This window comes from Watersipora subatra, chromosome 3 (genome assembly GCF_963576615.1).
Source record: "Watersipora subatra chromosome 3, tzWatSuba1.1, whole genome shotgun sequence".
NCBI lineage: Eukaryota > Metazoa > Bryozoa > Gymnolaemata > Cheilostomatida > Watersiporidae > Watersipora > Watersipora subatra.
Window position 1 is genome coordinate 51,787,621 of NC_088710.1, and position 18,981 is coordinate 51,806,601.

The following is an 18,981-nucleotide window of genomic DNA, read 5'->3' on the forward strand; positions in this document are numbered from 1 at the left end:
CGTCTCAGATATCAGGTTATACACGCAGGACTGATATCAGGTTATACACGTCTCAGATATCAGGTTATACACGTCTCAGATATCAGGTTATACATGTCTCAGATATCAAGTTATACACGTCTCAGATATCAGGTTATACACGCACGACTGATATCAGGTTATACACGTCTCAGACACGCAGGACTGATAACCAAAATTTGCTAAATATTCAAAAAAAATTTCATATTGTGACTTGGAATAGGCGAATGGATTACAGCCATTCAGACGAAGGACAACTTGGCTAACTTTAATTAGTTGGTATATCTGGTTTAAAATAAATGTTGAATTTTGCGAGGGAACTATTTTCACATCGCTTTAAGTTTTTGATATCTCAATCGCAGCCATTGATTGCATGTTTTAAATAGTTATAGATTCATTGTCCTTTGATCTCTGTAAATTCCTCACAATTCCATACCTCGTGTTATCATTTCACCTTATAAAGCCGCAATAACGTAATAGTTGGAGACTTGACATTAATCACACCGAATGATTAATAACTTAGAAAATGATGTATGTAAATACCACGACTAGGCTCTTATATCAGTAAATACTTGCAAAAGAGTAAGTGGCATGGTAGTGTAAGAGCTGGAGCAGGAATGTTTCATCTTGTTAATGCTATTTACCAGCATGCAGAGAACAAATACCCTTCATGCGTAGAAACCAACAGTGCAGGATTTAATTTTGGGTGAAATTTGTTTAAAATTAATTCTGTCCAGTTATTTACTAGTTTAAATAACCTGATCAAAAGAAGTTGCAACTACAAGCGCTTAGCATAAATAAGCCAGTTACCTTTACTATTTCAACGTGTCTTCGCTCATACCAATTCTTTTTTTATTAATGAATTGGAAAATGTATGTTAAAAGGGTTTCATTGAATATTGAATATATTCATTGAAAGCTCTGAAACAGGATTGGCAACAACATATGTTGTATTTTGGTGGCTGTTATAAAGCAGTTCGCTCATCAGTGTGTTAGCCAGATTTTACAAATAGAAATAATCCACTCAGAGTCTAAAGTCATGAAGACCGCAAATATGTGTAAGTACATCAAAAATAAATGTTCAAGGTAAAGTAGGTAGATTTAAAACACTTCCAATGTTCATTTAGCTCACCAGTCTGTGCACAATAAATCGAAGTTTTTGCAAATTTTCAACCTGTCTGTGATGTTTGTTTTACCTACATCTAGGCATGGGATGGCAGTGACTAAATCGTATCTGCTGGAACTTTGAGTACGTTTGTTTCTGCTAGAAGGCTGTTGTGGTTCCGATCATAGACATGATCGATGACGACTTTGTATGTTTGTTTCTGCCAGTTGGCTGTTGTGTGTCCAATCATAGACGTGATCGATGACGACTTTGTATGTTTGTTTCTGCCAGTTGGCTGTTGTGTGTCCAATCATAGGCGTGATCGATGACGACTTTGTATGTTTGTTTCTGCCAGTAGGCTGCTGTGTGTCCAATCATAGGCGTGATCGATGACGACTTTGTATGTTTGTTTCTGCCAGTTGGCTGTTGTGTGTCCAATCATAGACATGATCAATGACGACTTTGTATATTAGTTTCTGTCAGTTGGCTGTTGTGTGTTCAATCATAGACGTGATCGATGACGACTTTGTATGTTTGTTTCTGCCAGTTGGCTGTTGTGTGTCCAATCATAGGCGTGATCGATGACGACTTTGTATGTTTGTTTCTGCCAGTAGGCTGCTGTGTGTCCAATCATACACATGATGGATGACGACTTTGTATGCTCGTTTTTTGCCAGAAGGCTGTTGTGTGTCCAATCATAGACATGATCAATGACGACTTTGTATATATATGTTTGTTTCTGCAGGAAGGCTGTTGTGTGTCCAATCATAGATGTGATCGATGACGACTCGTTTGCCTACATAGCTGGCTCTGACCATACTTGGGGTGGGTTTAACTGGCGTCTCAACTTCCGCTGGTATGCAGTGCCGCAACGAGAGATGGACAGGAGGGCTGGGGACAGAACCTTACCTTTGAGGTAGGTGATGCCGAATATTAATGTCTCGGTAACTAAGGCAACCATTGCAGGCGAACTCGCGTTCTTGTTGCTATGAGATTCACTCCTGCAGGAGTAAAGAAATGTGTTACCACGTAGCGTCAGTCTTACTGTTGTGGGGAAATTTTTTTAGCTGATTATTTAGGAGCTATGCATGACCAGACAATTGGTTGAGGTGACAACCGCCGCAGTAGAGTAAACTAAAGTTGTTATCATGGGCTCCAATATTTATACCATCTCTAGGGGTATCATGATTACTACAATGTAGTAACATCAGCTATGCTAAATGTTATAGTTATAGCAGTGACATAGTAACACCAGTTATGTTAGATGTTATAGCTGTAACAGTGACATGGTAACATCAGCAATTTTGTGGTGTTATAAGTGCTGTTGTACTATAACACAGGGCACCGGCTATGCAAGCCTATGTGGTGAAAGTACAGTCCAAAACCTGTCTTTCCTTGACTCCCATATATATTTGAAAGCATGATTGTTCAAATAAAATGCAATGGTCACAGTTATCATGAGCAGCCTCAACAAAACTGTTCAGCATGTTTGGTATTTATTTATGGTTGAGTTGTTTGTTCTGACTCATTTAATTGCTTATCTATATATTGCATGTGATTATTATTTTATTTATACAGTGTATTTATCAATGAAGGTCAGAAATAATTTTTAAATTTTTACAAATATATATATATATATTTCTCAGTTTCTGTGTTTGTGTATGTCCAGCTATAGCTATTGAAATCTTGGAATTAAAACTTCGCATTTTGCTGGATTTGAACCCAGGAAGATTGCAATCACAAGTTTCAAACCACACGCTTTACCCCTGAGCTATACAAGCCTTATTTATCCTCTTCCTCATCATATACCGTATGCACACGTTAAATGACGTATTATTTGAGCATTGCGCCCACGCGTTACGATGCCCCTGTTATAAAATATTTTTCGCCTAACTATAAAACATGATACTTTTTTCACTTTTTTTTCATTTGGGCAGATTTTTTCTGCTACACGATATCAACAATAATTTTTCTCGAAATTAAAATTTGATGATTTGTGTACTGATTATATACGTTATTAAGAGAATTACGTTGCTCGCCATGGCGAGTTCAGCGTTATCCGTTATGGTAAAAATGGATTCGCAAACAGATAAATGATAAAATTTTAGTTAAAAGTTTGAAGTTTACTAAAATACATACTAAAATTTCCTTCAAGTAAGTGTTTAGTAAACTAAATTCTTCTAAGTTAGATTCAGCATTTATGTTGCACGTTTGTCCCGAAGGTAAGAACTTGTCATGTAGTACATTGTAATGTTATATTATCCTGCAGATCATAACCACAAAATGCTCTAAAGTCATTGTTGGTACATATAGTTACTAAGGTTAACATATTGCTTTGTTACTAATTTTTAATGGTGATGATTTTTACCAGGAGGTAATTGCATTAGATAACTGCTATGGGTTTCTATTCCACTCTATATACATCTATAGCCTACGATATTTTCGCATTATGATGCCAACACTGAAACGAATTAAAATCATATACTTGTATACCATATAATTTTCATGGTAATCGTAGCAAAACAGACTCTATATAGCCATGACTTGCTAATGATTTCACATTTACATTTAAACATTTTTATTTTTCCTCCTAATTTATTTCAACAAAACACTTCTTTCAAGTTATGAAATTTAAAAGTTACAGTTTTTTTTGAAAAAGTTTGAAAACCTTTACACTCATTTTATTTTATTTTTTAGATTCATTTGAACTGTACAAAAATACTTTTCTCATGATATGAAGTTTAAAAGTTAGAATAGTAAATGTTGTATATGTTAAATAAAAATAAATTTTCTGTCCAAAGATTTTTTTATTTTCCTGGCAACTCGGGCATTCACCTAGTAGTTTCATATATGCTATTGATTGTCATTATTAACCTAAAGACACAAAATGAAATGAAAACAACTGACATTCAGATGGCAACCCAACACAATCGGTGAAATAAAATCATGTAGCAAAAACTACTCTTATAATTCGCAAATGCAGTGCATGTGGTAGGTCTTTAAATGCAGTGCATGTGACAGGTTTTCAGAATACTGGTGCTAATGTAAAAATGAGATATCGAACTGTCTTTGTCTGGTACATTGTCTGATCGAACGGAGAGAGAATGTAAAGGCTATTCCTACTCGATAATACAATTGTCCGCATGAAAAGTATTAGCCTTTACCAATTTAGCAATTGAACCTTCTGGAAAACCAGAAATAGAAGTGTAACGACACATTTGAAATTAAAACGGCACATTTAAAAATTACAAATTCAAAAAATAGGTTATGGTTGCAAAAAATTAGTTTTTAAACAATTTTAAAAAATAAATGCAAAAGGTAATATTAATTAATAATCAGAAGAGCACATATAGCGTGAGCATACGTATACGTTATATAATAAGAGCGATAGAATGCTAAGGAATGTATAGCTCAGTAGTTAAATGCGTGGTTAGAAACATTTCATTCCAAGATTTTAATAGCTACAACTGGACATCTCGAAGTACACAGACAGACACAACTTTGAGATTTATATATATGGATTGAATAGCTGAAGAAGCTGAAGAATTAGAATTATATCTGTTCTACTCAAAATCCACATTGTGTTACGCTAGTTAATGTGCAGAGTTAAGTCTTGCAGTCAAAAATTTAAAATGAATTCAAGTTGTCATGCAATTTAACTGTTAACTTATATGTAATGTGTGAGCTGCTTTCTTTCGGTGTCTATCAATATAATTTGTTATACAGATTCTAGGATAGCAAATAATTAATTTATTGCATCAACTTCCTTTTCAAAGTATCATTTATGTGAGCCAAAATATGCATCAACAAATACAGCATTAGTCATAAAACTAATAAATCAAAATAAAAAACAATCATATATCAGTCAATTAACTGCGTCAATTAATTTAGTGCATTCAGTGCAATAACATTGGCAGCACAACCCACTCAATATACTAATTATACTGTGAATTTTTTTATGAATTATTCACATAAATTACTGTTTACAGCTTTTAATTTTTAAATCTGAAAACAAATTTCTGTTGCATGGATATTTTTAGCTTATAGACCAATAATCTTCCATTCACGACATTTACACACACAATTAGTTTGCACTTATATAAGGAATGCTTGACCTGGCTAATCTGTAGGTGAGGGCTAGAGTGTGGTCGGTGATGTGGTCTATGGTGTGGTCTGTGGTAAAATCAAGGTTATTGCATATGTATGCCACTCAGTAAGTCAAGGGTCTAAAACTTCACACCCCTCCTTGTAATTTTTGTGTTTTGTCTGCCTATGAATTTTATTACCATTTGTATAGGTAGAAGGAAGGTGGAAAACCATGAGTGCCAACACACAATTCTTCTCATAGCTTAGTTAGCTGATATACTGACAAACAATGGACACACGGCAGATGTAAATGATGTTAAACACATGTTGCTACAAAGATCCATCATTAAACATTTTTAATGCATCAAAATTTGCATAATTTTATTTCATAGCTTTAACTCATTCGCACCCGTACGCGAGTTAACTCGTGTATTTATAACGTTGCTATGCACCCAACACGAGTTATTTCGTCTCTGAAATTTACCTACTCATTGTATCGCTATTTTTAAATTGTAGAATAAAATTTGATTAGTTAGAAAGAAAGATTTCTGACCAATCAGATGAACGTACAAATATGCCTCAATGATGTCTCTGGCAAAAGTAATCATCAAAATAGTGCACCCATATCGACATCTACCTAAACCGAAAGTCATTATGGCGACTTAAAATTTTATTGTTCGGGATAAAAAATTTTCAACTCAAGAAGTAAATATGCAGATTCAGAAATGTTAAGACAGTGAAAAACTGCATAAATCAAAACATTATTTTTAATGTTGCAAAGTTTTTATTAACTTTTAATTTTGCCAATTTGAATCGTTATGCTCGAATGAAAATACATTTTTTAGGCTGTCAGCCGTAGTCAGCCTAAAGTTATCATTCACTTTCGATAGCATCATATTTATGACAGTTTATTTGAGTTATATCGGCATGTAGATTAGCTATGTTTTGGTTTGAATGATGATACTCGCTAAGAAACGTTCGAAATTAGAGTTTCATAATTTTCATGACTGACTGTATATGTATAAATAATATTCATAACTGTGTATTGTATGTAATAAATAAGTAATTTTAGTCAAACTTAGTATGTTTTGCAATTTTTATGGTGCAAATCTAACTTTGTTTCAGCAAATAACAATTTTTTCAAAATTTTAAATTTTCTGAAACTACCTTCTTTGAGACACAGATCTACATGAAAGGAATATGAGTTGTCTCTGTGAATGTAATATCATTTGAAAGAGGAGACTTGGCTGGTTCTTGTGTAACTTGAATGAGTAAATTATCTCAAGTCTGTTTCTTGTAGTAGCAATTTGAACTATGGCAACTCTGAAAAATTTGGCAACTTTGGTATTTGGGGCTAATCGCCTGGAAATTAGTCAGGTGCGAATCAGTTAATGAGGTTATGATTGGGTTCATTCTTTGTTCTTACCACTCTCAGATAAAAATGTAACAATGGAAGGTGACTGGATGAGACTTTGTGGGTGAAAGTAGTGGATAGCTTAGTGGATCTCTATCGAGGTTTCTCACGAAAACTTCTTTATGTACCAGACAAATACTACAGCGATAGAAATATAAGGCACTAGTAAGGATGTGTTTTATATCATTACGATCGCTTCCAACTGAGCTGTGATATTACATCACTCTTTTCGTATGATCAGTGGAATACAACTCCAAATTAATTACAGTGTGACTTTATCTTTTATTCATTATAACTACTGAGAGAATTACAAATATTACAACTTGCATGTTGATTAGCGGTTGCAGCTCTCTTGTCATCCGTCTAGTCTTGTATTGATCGCTATAAAAATGGTATTTGTGTCTCTTCTACTCTTTGTATGAGTTGCTTTACTTTGACCAGGTTATTCTTTTGTGTTAGTCGTTAGACTCGCTTTTAATTCTCTGGAAAGTTGCCAACCACTATAGATGGTTTTTAATTTTCTTTTATAATTTCCAGACAATCTCCGACATTGATTGTCTGAACGAAATGTACTCCTCATTGAACTCTTTAATGCTGCCAGAGTAAAAGCTTGGTTGTCGTGGCTACCATTATCAATCTATCTTCGTTAGCATGGGTAGAGGCTTACTCAAACAACGCTTGATATGTTGACTTAGACAAATGGTATTGTTTGCATCTTTTTTAAAGCATTTATCGGGCCTTGTATCAGGTCAGGCAAGTTGGATTATAAACTAGATTGTGGTTGAATGCCTATCTTATCACCAGGTCAGAGGGGGATGGAACTCAGTCACACTACCCAAGGCTGATCTGTAGAAAGTCATGATAGGCTGTAAATTGAATGGTTCATTCTTCAATAACGCAGTGTTCTTTGCCAACATAAATCTTTGTTCTTATAGAAATATTTTCATATTGCGCTCTTGTGAGCTAAGAGAAAATTTAGAAGTTGTAAGAGATTGTAATCTCGTAATGAAATATGCAAGCTAAATGCCTAAGCTGTATGAAGTATTAGGATGAGCAGGAAGGGTTGACCAGAATGAGCAGGTGGTCTTTTCAAATCTAGCATTCCCGTGCCTTAAGACTGATCGATGGCAGACTATCAATGATAGTCATGTATATAGTAGTGTATTGCTTTGGTTGGCCCTCACTTCACATGGTGGGTTCCTTGTTCTTCACAGATTAACCTTTTCAAGCCTAGTTAAAGAACTCTACATATATTGCACCAGGCGAGGCCCGATTAATGAGTTGGCTGCTCACAAGTGATAGTGTTACTAAATTGCTCGTATCTCCTTTACTTTTAATTTTATTTTAATGCTGTTTTTATTCAGGAAAAAGACATCTCAAGCTACATTTCTATATTAAAATAATGTAGCTATGTACAAGCAACAAACTTTGTATGAGCAAAATAGAAAAATAGCTTCAAATCACTAAACAATTAAAAAATGTACTAGCTACTAAAAGCGTGAACAACCAACCCAACTTAGCAAACTATATGTCTAGGTTGTAGGCACATTTGTTAGCATGAGCAGTGCACAAACATTTTGAATATCCATGCACTCCAAGCTGAGATAATTGTGATTATGTAAAACATGGATGTCAACTTCTGATTCTGTTCAGCTGCTATTTAATAATCATTGTCAATATGCCCAATTTTAGCAGCAAGTAGTAAAGCTGCTTGAAAATAAAATCATACTGCATCAAAGTTTACTCAACTCGCAAAAAACTACTATCACAGCTGACAGACTCAGTCAGATAGTAGAAACTATCGTTATTATTTGATGTCTTGCTCAGCCTTTATTCAAAGTCTAGTACTTACCTGTAAGTAAATCTTATAATCACATCTGCTCTCGAGACTTATGTAGAGCTAGTGGAAAAGCGATAAAGTTGTAGAGTTGGATTTTAATATCGAAATTATAATTATACTGCTGTAAAAAAACAATCCTCAAATGTTGCCGATAAGGTGAATTTGTCTTACAACATATTAAAAGAACAAGCCTTATGGGTCCGTTTTACAAGCTCCAACCTATAGCAAACTGGTACTCAATTAAAGACTTAGAATGTGTAATTTTGGAATGTTGCATCAGAATTTCGATATAGCAAACGACTTTTGCACAAATCGCTTAATAAGATGATCCTGTATAATAGCTTTGTAATCGCTATCAAGCTTTATCGATTTTGATCTTGAAACATCCTCACAATCAGATCACCTCAAACATCAAAAACAATCACAAATTATAGAAAAATATCAACACTTTCTGATAAAGTTTACTATAAAGAATTTTGCAAGTTCATCTTTAAAACTGATGTATAGCTGGTATGCATGTATCTATTTATAGCTCAGTGCCTCGCTAAGCTTGGTGATTTGATGGCTACAAAATGTCCTTCCCTCATCAGCATGCATAGCTCATAAATTACGGTATACACCTTTATCTCCTGGTGTTTACGCCGCAAAAGCACCCACAAACTGAGTATTTGTTGTCCAGATGTTCGTTGTTGCCTAGATAATGTTTTGAAAATGAACGAGAGCGTGGAGCTAAGACCTAATTTCAGGCTTAGGCTAAAATAAACAGGCAGTACTATTTCAAGACATAAGCACATAATATTGATCGGTTGTAGAAGCCCCACGATGGCTGGTGGACTGTTCTCAATTGACAAGGAATATTTCTATACGGTCGGATCTTATGATCCTGGTATGAATATATGGGGTGGAGAGAATCTTGAGATGTCATTCAGAGTAAGTTGCACATACCTTTTATGTGTGGTCATCCCTAATCAGTCACTCTATATCTTTAGCTAGTTTTACCAACTTACCCTCATGCAGATCAACTCTTATTACACTGTGTCCTTCCTCTCTCTCGAGTTCTACCCACCTTTACACACTATGTTTCCATGGAGCGCATCATGCACACGATGTGGGTTTGGAGTTGGCGCAAGTTGCGTTATCGTGCGAATTAAGTGTTTTTTATGGACATCCGCATGATGCGGATTGACTCAGGGGCCTTGTTGGAAAAAGGTAAAGAATTGTACGCTATAAGTTAATAATTAGCGGCGTACGTGTTAGCGACGCAAACATGGGAAATTCGATCGAGAAAGGATGACGGAAGTATCGAAAGTGTTTAAAACTGAATAGCTGGCGTGGTATTTTAATGCGCATCGTTCAAGAGTGCTGTTTCTATTTTTTGCAAGCATGATGAATTTGATAAAGTTTTGTGAATCGTAAAGCTCGCTTAACTTGTTTATGTCGTTTCCATGATGCGGTTAACTTGCGGATTGGCTCAAATTTGCGAATCGTTCGTCATGGAAACATAGTGACTGCTAGTTCAGAATGAGTGTCCACCCTTTTAGTTCACATTATTGTTGTTATATCTACGCCTTCATTTATTATGTGGTCCAGCTATACCATACCTACCTACTAACTTTAAGTTATATTGTCACATATATTGTAAAGGTATGGCCACATGTAACGATTTTATCGTTGGTTTTCACCGAAATCACGAAATGAACGAAAAACACAGAATTATTCGGCCGAAATGCACAGAATTGTCAGAGTTGTGCATGCACACCAAAATGGTCGACGAAACGCTTTTAATTGGCTAAACAAATTATCAGAGAGCGCGATTCTAGCAGCTTTCGCAATTTATATAGTCCATAACATGACACGCAAGAGAAATACTAACGTAATTTGCCATAGTAAATACGATGCAACTGACTTAATTGCGCTATTGTTGGTTCTTTATCGTTTGGACAGCATGGATACAAATCGTTTTTTTAAATAATAACAATATCTTTTTAGCAGCAAAAGTTCTGTTGTAAAAAGAGTTGCCATCTCTAGCGCTATCAAGTCGGTTGCATCGTATTTACTATGGCAAATCACATTAGTATTTTTTGCGTGTCGCGTTATGTGTCTTGGACTATATAAATATTAAAAGCTGCTAGAATCGTGCTCGCTAATAATTTGTTTAGCCAATTGAAAGCGTTTCGTCAACGATTTCGGTGTGCATGCACAGCTCTGACAATTCCGTGAATTTCGGCTGAATACTTCTGTGTATTTCGTTCATTTCGTGATTTCGGTCAGAAACAACGATAAAATCGTTATGTATGGCCGTACCTTAAGAGTATGCACTGGTGCCCGGCTCACTGGATATCATGATAAAATGGGAACCTACTCTCTGATTACTGCCAGAGTTGGACGCTGTTCAACTTTAGCAAAAAGCTGCAGACGAAACCTTTCTGAATTGTAATGTATAGGGGAAGGTCAGCACTTTCCAAACAGCATGGCAGCATTTTGCTGTGCGAAATTTTTGTCAGATCGCGTTGCTTATATGGGAACAGCTTCAGTTTTATGTTGACAGCAGGTTCTAAATGCCCTTGAAATCTGGAGCAGCCAACCAAGCGATCATCGCTAATGTGGCTTTACGTGAAGCACAATCTGCCGGACCTCACTACTGTGTCTGATAGTTGAACCAGGCTTTAGCAAGCAATCATTCACAGCATTTCCATCTTCTAATTATATGCTTCATATGATTTACGAGTTAACCAGTTTTGATGACTATGGTTTACTTTTAGAGCTATGTGAACAGAACTGTTCATGTCTGAAATCACATGTCATCCTGTGCACAAACTGGATATCACTTCTGGCATGCAAAATCTTCAAAGATTATCAAATTCCATTTGTTAAATTATTTTTCGTGGATCCAAATCCTCAAAGAATCAACATCTCAGGAAACACGCTTTACAAAAATTCAAAGTGTCATAGTTTAGAGCATTTCCTCGTATGGAAAGATGTTAAGAAAGGTCAAAATCAACATAGATGTTGTGAAGTAGTGATCTTCAAAGAATGAAAATGGTTTTTGATGTGGAAGCGTTAAGTTGGCTATATTGGCTAGCAGGTCTGCTAATCATTAGGAACTTTAGCGCGGTATGAAGTCGCTCTAAAATAAAATAATTCGTTCAACATAAAATAGCATGGGATCCTTAATAAAACAATTATTTAACTAACAGAGTAAAGGTACGCGTTTCTGTTCTTTTTTACGCATTTTCTAATATAATATTCTTGCATGCATTCCGTGTAACAATAATCTCCAATGCAAACTGGGCAGAACTGAGATGTATATGTGTGCATGTTGATAAGGAGAATAGAAAGAATTCCATAATTAGCGTATTTTACAACTGGCATCACTGTAGAATAATAACAAGGAATGACCACATAAAAAAATTAGGTTGTGTTAAGATTTGCTCTAGTCTGTCCTGTCATCATTCATCTACTTGAGTGTAATCTCATTTACATTTTACATTAAAATATCATCTGGTAGTTTATTGTAGTAGTAATATAAAACTTGGGTTAAAGGTTAAGGAAACTGATACTGATCAGAGAACATTTTAGTACATTAATTATTGGCCCATTTATTGTTAGTAATGCAATCTCAAGATACAATATTTGGTGTTGCGGGACGATAACATAAAAAGTAGCTAGAATGATGTCAATTAGATATAGATATCAAATAGATATGGCAGTGTGACCATGTAGTGCTGATACTCTTCAGATACGACAGTGTTTGTCATGAAATGCTAATACTCTATAGATATGGTAGTGTGACCATGCAGTGCTGATACTCTGTAGATATGGCAGTGTGGCGGTGAAGTGCTAATAGCAACATGCTCTCGAGTCGGACATGTTTTCAGAAAGATATCTCCGTATTCATGGCCTGGAGGAGTGGCTACCATTCTCAATCATAACACCCAACGAATCGCTGATGTCTGGATGGATGAATACAAGGACTTCTTTTATAAAACTAACCCAGGTATTATTATACCTGATATTTTCCTTACTGTAGAGCTCATGTATGATCTGATAGGTATTCACTTACATGGTTATTCCTTCATAAACTCATCGTGTGCCAGTCTACATTGAGTTCACTTTATGGGCTAGTAGTGGCCCTGTCTGTCTAGTGGTCCAGACCGAGGCTTCTTGTCACTTCTGTGCCACTCGCCCATTCATCACATCAGGTGCAACTACATGCCCTTTTGCATTTGTGGGAAACTCTAATATTCTTGAAGTTTAAATATGCAAAAATGAAAACAAATGAAGTTCCAGTTGTGGGAAATATGTGCAGTCAACTGGAATGCAAGGGTCACGCCTTTCTCGGTGTATTATAGTCAAGGTTGCATTGTTCAAACCCATATATTTTAGCAATGACTTGTTTCATGGTTGGGCAATATGACATGGACTACACCCAGCTATTTTAAATCGTCGTCAAAACCTACAGCAGGTGTAAGGGCGGAAAGCTTTTTTCATTAAAGGTTTCGTGTCGGGTAAAGATGGTTTAGTCGCTGTGTAAGCTGTAGATATTCAATTACTATGTACAGTCGAACATTGAGATTCGATTTGAATCTGCTTTGTGATCGGATTTGTCTATCCATCAACTCGTATGTAAATAGGACTGCTTGTATCTCAAGGTTCTGCTATACATGCAAAACTGTAAATATTTTCCATTTTGTTTGATTACATTGAATTTGGGCTAGTAAAACAATTACAGCTTAAGGATTGACTACACTTGCCACTGTTAGGCACTGGTATAGACGTGTTCAGTTTCCAATGGCACCATGACTAGGTCCAACAATTTTACTATTGGAGTGCTTTTTGCATAGCATCATTTCTCAGCATTGTGTGTATTTATTACATTTTGAAAAGTTATGCAAAGCAATAAGCTAGTCATACCATAAAAAATTAAAAGGGATCATTAAAAATAGACTGAGTAACATAAATCGCCCAATAAACTGCAGTGCAGGTATTATTGAAAGATAACAACTACATATCCGGCGTAAGAAACATTTGCACGCATGCTCGGCCTGTGTAGCAGTTGAAATATTGTCATAAAGCCTCTTGCCAAATGCTGGTACTTTTCAACATCTACTTTTTTAGAGAGTCATCAGCTGGTCAGTTCATTCATGATGAACTGAAATTATTATGGAGCGCTACTGGTGTTAGCAAGTTGTTTTTAAACTTTTATAATATTGGCTTTAATGTGTCATCTCAAGCTTGATAATAGTTAGTTACTCCTCACTCGGCTGTTGAAGGTGTGAAAGACACTGATCCAGGTAACATGGATGATCGGCATAAGCTTAGAAAAAAGTTGGAATGCAAGTCGTTCAAATGGTACCTCGAGACAATCTACCCAGAATCAAATCTGCCTATTAATTATGTCGCACTCGGTCAGGTGAGTAGGGGAATAACTCCAGTACATGTGAGTCAGGTGAGTAGTGTGGGAATAATTCCAGCAGATATGGGTGAGGTGAGTTGCGAAAGAATAACATCACCGCGCTCAGATCAGGTGAGTAGTAGGAGAATATTCCAGCAAATGCTTGCTTCTAGCGAATAGTGAGAGCATAACTCCAGCACATGCATAGATTATGTGAAAAGAGGAAGTACAACTCCCGCACACTTGTGCAGTTGATTAAGTGGTGGTACTGCAACCTCACATTTCATTAGGTCAATATTGGGAATACATCATCAGGATTGATCAGTTTTGTCATGCCTACATAACTCTGTGCTCCATCTGAATAAGAATAGGTATACGCTCCTCACGTGAAGGGCAGAATGATGTGCTTCTTATTTTTTACTTTTAGATAAAAAATCCATCCTCAGGCTTATGTTTAGACACTGGAGGAAAGAAGGCTGGGGAGGCGGCTACCCTGTATCAGTGTCATGGTCAAGGTGGAAATCAGGCGAGTTTAAAATAGTTAAAAAAAAGTAAGCTGCATGGGTGTTGGCTTTTCACAGCCATAAGCTATGTAAGGAACGTTTGAGAGATTAGTGAGGTTAGCATTGCCTGTAAAACTGTGGCTGATCATTGGTTTTAAAATGCTATCAAACTCACCGGGAAACTGAGTTTTGAAAACTCGGTCTCGTTAATAAAATTAATGCCGCTCAAAATAACAGCAGTTTGAAAAATACAATTATTTAAACAAGAATACTAAAAAATTGAACAATTCTTACCAGAAGCGCCATAATAAAAAGTTAACTTCTACAAATGTCAAGAACGAAAGCTTACACTCGTATTTGACACCTTCTATGTGCTTCACAGAGCATTCATTGCAAGGATAGTAATAGTACTAACCTTGTGTGAAATCTCTTATTTTGCCTTCAGTGTAGTTCAGCTTTTAAGGATTGCTTGCATTTCATTGGTCAATTCTATGGTCACCACGTACACTTTTAACATTTCTAACATTTACCAGAAACTAAACATTCGCTTTTAGAACAACTGTTTTTGCGATTACTAATAACCTTCAGCTCCTAATTTGATTGAACAATGTATGGCCATGATAAATAGCGAGGGAGTATGAAGCATCGTGAAAAGAGTGTTACCGTGCATATTCGGGCTGTTCATCTACCAAAGCATCAGCTTGACGCCTCGCACACAATATCGGTGTTCTAAAACATGAGCAGGTGTAAGCAGAGCGTTGGGAATTCGATAAAGTAAACGTATTACTACTATAAGGATTGTTTAGAGCTCTAAGGCTATATTGTGTCGTTTGTTACATACAGGCATTTGCTCTAACAAGCAATGGGAACATACAAGCAGACGATGTTTGTGTATCAAGTCGTGCAGGTTCGATCAGGCTGGTGACTTGTCGTCCAAACTCTGGAGAGTGGTCCTATAAGCCCGAAGTAGGTGTTACAATCACAATACAATGCTTTATGACAGGGTCGGTATACTCGCTGCAGTTGGTTAGTACGCTCACTGCAGTTGGTTGGTACACTTGCTGCAGTTGGTCGGTATACTCGCCGCAGTTAGTTGGTATACTTGCTGCAGTTGGTCGGTATACTTGCTGCAGTTGGTTGGTACACTCGCCGCAGTTGGTTGGTATACTCACTGCAGTTGGTTGGTACACTCGCTGCAGTTGGTTGGTACACTCACTGCAGTTGGTTGGTACACTCGCCGCAGTTGGTTGGTACACTCGCCGCAGTTAGTTGGTACACTCGCCGCAGTTGGTTGGTACAATCGCTGCAGTTGGTTGGTACACTCGCTGCAGTTGGTTGGTACACTCGCTGCAGTTGGTTGGTATACTCGCTGCATTTGGTTGGTACACTCGCTGCAGTTGGTTGGTATACTCATTGCAGTTGGTTGGTACACTCGCTGCGGTTGGTTGGTATACTCGCTGCAGTTGGTTGGTACACTCGCTGCAGTTGGTTGGTACGCTCACTGCATTTGGTTGGTATACTCGCTGCAGTTGGTTGGTACACTCGCTGCAGTTGGTTGGTACACTCACTGTATTTTGCTACAAGATTCTCTCGGTGATTATCTTTGTTGTGCTGTACCATGGTAAGAGTTTATTGTAAAAGCATGTTTCTTGTTTCAGGACCAGCAGCTAAAAAATGGCATCTCGGGGCAGTGCCTAGCCATACGTAATAATGAACTCTCTCTAGGTAAGTTCTAAAAAAATTACATTTTTAGGGAAAGGCAATTTCTTTTGACTTACTTGCCAGTTAGTGTCTTGTTTACCAAAGAGTTTTAGAGGCGTATTTAGGGTAATCATGATGTTTCCATGATGGAGTTAATCCCCCAAGTTTGCATCAGCTGCAAGGTGGAGACAGCTAAAATGCGCAAGTTAAGCAAGTTTTGGTACTTACAAATTTTTAACGAATTTTTCAAGCTTACGAAAGATGAAAACAGTTTTTGCAAATGATGCGCAAGATAATGTCACGCAAACTACTCCATTTAAAGCATATTTCACAATTCAGTCGGTCGTATTTTGATTTGATGACCTCTGATTATACTTCTGACTAAAAATTCCTTATCTTTTTTAACAAAGCGCCAGCGTTAATTCACAACATGCGAATTTTCATTTAAACACTTGTCACGCAGTAACTCAGCGTGCACACAACTCCAAATCTGCCTCATTTGCACCAGGGAAACCTAGTAATTGAGCGAGAACCTTTTAAGTATGTGGGAAATAGCCTGCACTCTATATGTGGATTATTTATAGCTTATCCAATAGTATTGGTAGGATAGCTGTGGAGACAATACAATGATGAGACGAGTGCAGTTTACATCTCATTCAGACTAGCCATTCCTTTGCAATGTTATAGCTTAGTAGTATTCATTAGTTTTCGCTCATGTAAATTAGATTCATTCATTTGTAACTATGCGGTGTACTATCCTTAGTATGAGGAAAAAAGGGAAGCTTTGGCGTTCCGTCATACAGTATCTTTCTATATTAACCTCATGCTTTGCTTGTAGAAAAATGTATACTGAGCAAGCCAAGCCATGCCTGGGTATTGGAGAATGTCGCATCATGACAAGAGTTGTCAGCCATGTAAATAGCTGATATTATAGCATGTTTGCTCACCTGGCTCACCCGAATAGGTCTACAGACACTTGTCATCAGTTGCCATACAGCTGATAACAGTAACTTGTTTGATGAGCTTTATTTTTGTAATTTAATAACTAGCATTAGACAGGTTTTACTGGTTTTACTGGTTGAATTCTTCCAAATACTTTTTAGTTATTCATATGCACTACTGTTGGGCTAGCTTTAATGCTCAAATTGTGTGATATCCTTAAAAACTTAGATGTAACTAGGCTACAGATTATGCAAGTAACCACTAAAAGTGCCATTTTGTGCTAGTCACAGTTCTCCATTGTTTATTTATTTCCTTCGCTGGTTGTCTAAGGTAGCATCGATTCTTTTAAAATACTTCCAATAAAACAACTTTCACCGGTTTCTGCTGATTGATCGTTCAATATGATCTTAGTTGTCTATCTAAGTGATTTCTTAGCCTTAATCGTATTTTTATTATAATGTGCAACATGATCATAAGATAACTGTTTTATTGTAAAGGAGCACCATTACAACAAGGTGTTTGATAATTCCTTTGTAAATGTCAGCTTTTAGGGATTGAGGATTATTGTTGCATATAAAATTGAGGTCTTACCTCAATTTATGTAACAAACAACACAATATAGCCTTAGGGCTCTAAACAACCCTTATAGCAGTAATACGTTTACTTTATCGAATTCCCCAAGCTATGCTTACACATGCTCATGTTTTAGAACACTGATTTTGTGTGCGAGGCGTCAAACTGATGCTTTAGATGAACAGCCCAAATATGCATAGTAATGATCTTTTAACGATGGAATAAACATAAAACTTTGTTTTTCGTATTATCTATCATCCTGAGTTAAAAATTTAAGTGGAGTGTTCAATTATTATAGTAAAAATAATATTCTTAATTTTACTTGAAAGTAACTTACTGTGTAACTATAGTCCTTTTGCATTTATTATAATAGGCCAAAAATATTATTAGAAGACAGTTAAGTTATTTTTCTTTTAATAATAGTTTTTATTATTTGAAATAAATAAAAGATACATCTTTACCATTCCAACAAAATGTGTTGAATATTTGTATGCTCGAGTTATCTTCCCAATTACGCTTAAATAATTGTAGCTTTGCTTTCTAATCTGCCAGGTTTTGGAAGGCTTTCACCATGGCCAAGAAATTATGCATTTTAGCAGTTTCCGCATTTCATGATTTTAGTTTGCTTCAACAGTTGCGTGCTTGTATACATTTATTACAACAAACTTGAAAAAGTGATCCATAACCTACCAGCTTAGCCAAACTGGCTGCTGTACATATATATAATCTTTCTAATGATTAATTGAGCTATGGTTGTGATGAAGGAAACATAAACTTTCTTATATCAATTTTGACTGACTATCAGATATGACTAAGTCTTTTTTTCTTTTACTAAAATCCTCATGCAATATCTCTGTAATTTTTTATTTCGTCATATTCGGGTAATATGAATGCATCTTTATACATCTTTCGATCTTTATACAGAGGCATTGTTTGGCAAGTTGGTCAGAGTTTGGAATTGTGTGCCTCTGGAATAATTTTCACCATTATCACTGATACTGTGTTGAATCAAAATGTATGCCTTGACCAGGCTCACAAAGTCTTCATCTGAAATGAGTGTCCAGCGAGCGCTGGCTGGTTGAGTATAAAATGCGCCGAGCAGAACACCTGCACTTCTTGTCAATAGATAGTTCAATGAAGTTCAATGTACTCATTCTGGTCTGGCTACCTTCTACGTTTAACCATTGGAATATTTATTAGCACAAGGAAGATAGGTAAGTATTATGCAGCAGTGCACTGGGCTTGTATATATTGCGGCAGTATTACTTTTGCTGTCTGCGTTCCGTTCAAGTCTTGTTTCCAAATATCGAGCCGATGGACATATAAGCCTGCAATTATATGGTACATTTGTTAGGCCTTGTCTGAGAGTACATCCATTGTGATGTTCCTAAACTGTGTTTATCAC

At 36.4% G+C, this 18,981-nt stretch overlaps 1 protein-coding gene across 2 annotated transcripts in view; it reads left to right on the plus strand.

Moving 5' to 3' along the window:
* LOC137391704 (polypeptide N-acetylgalactosaminyltransferase 13-like) overlaps nt 1–17,382 on the plus strand; it is a 27,744-nt gene extending 10,362 nt beyond the window's left edge. For both annotated transcript variants that reach the window (XM_068078230.1, XM_068078232.1), the window contains exons 7-14: nt 1,868–2,038; nt 9,275–9,392; nt 12,279–12,459; nt 13,736–13,875; nt 14,285–14,383; nt 15,204–15,326; nt 16,019–16,085; nt 16,900–17,382. In XM_068078230.1, coding sequence (XP_067934331.1) covers nt 1,868–2,038; nt 9,275–9,392; nt 12,279–12,459; nt 13,736–13,875; nt 14,285–14,383; nt 15,204–15,326; nt 16,019–16,085; nt 16,900–16,958 — 958 coding nt within the window. In that variant the 3' untranslated portion in view covers nt 16,959–17,382. The remainder of the gene's footprint in view (nt 1–1,867; nt 2,039–9,274; nt 9,393–12,278; nt 12,460–13,735; nt 13,876–14,284; nt 14,384–15,203; nt 15,327–16,018; nt 16,086–16,899) is intronic.
* Nucleotides 17,383–18,981: the final 1,599 nt, after the last annotated feature.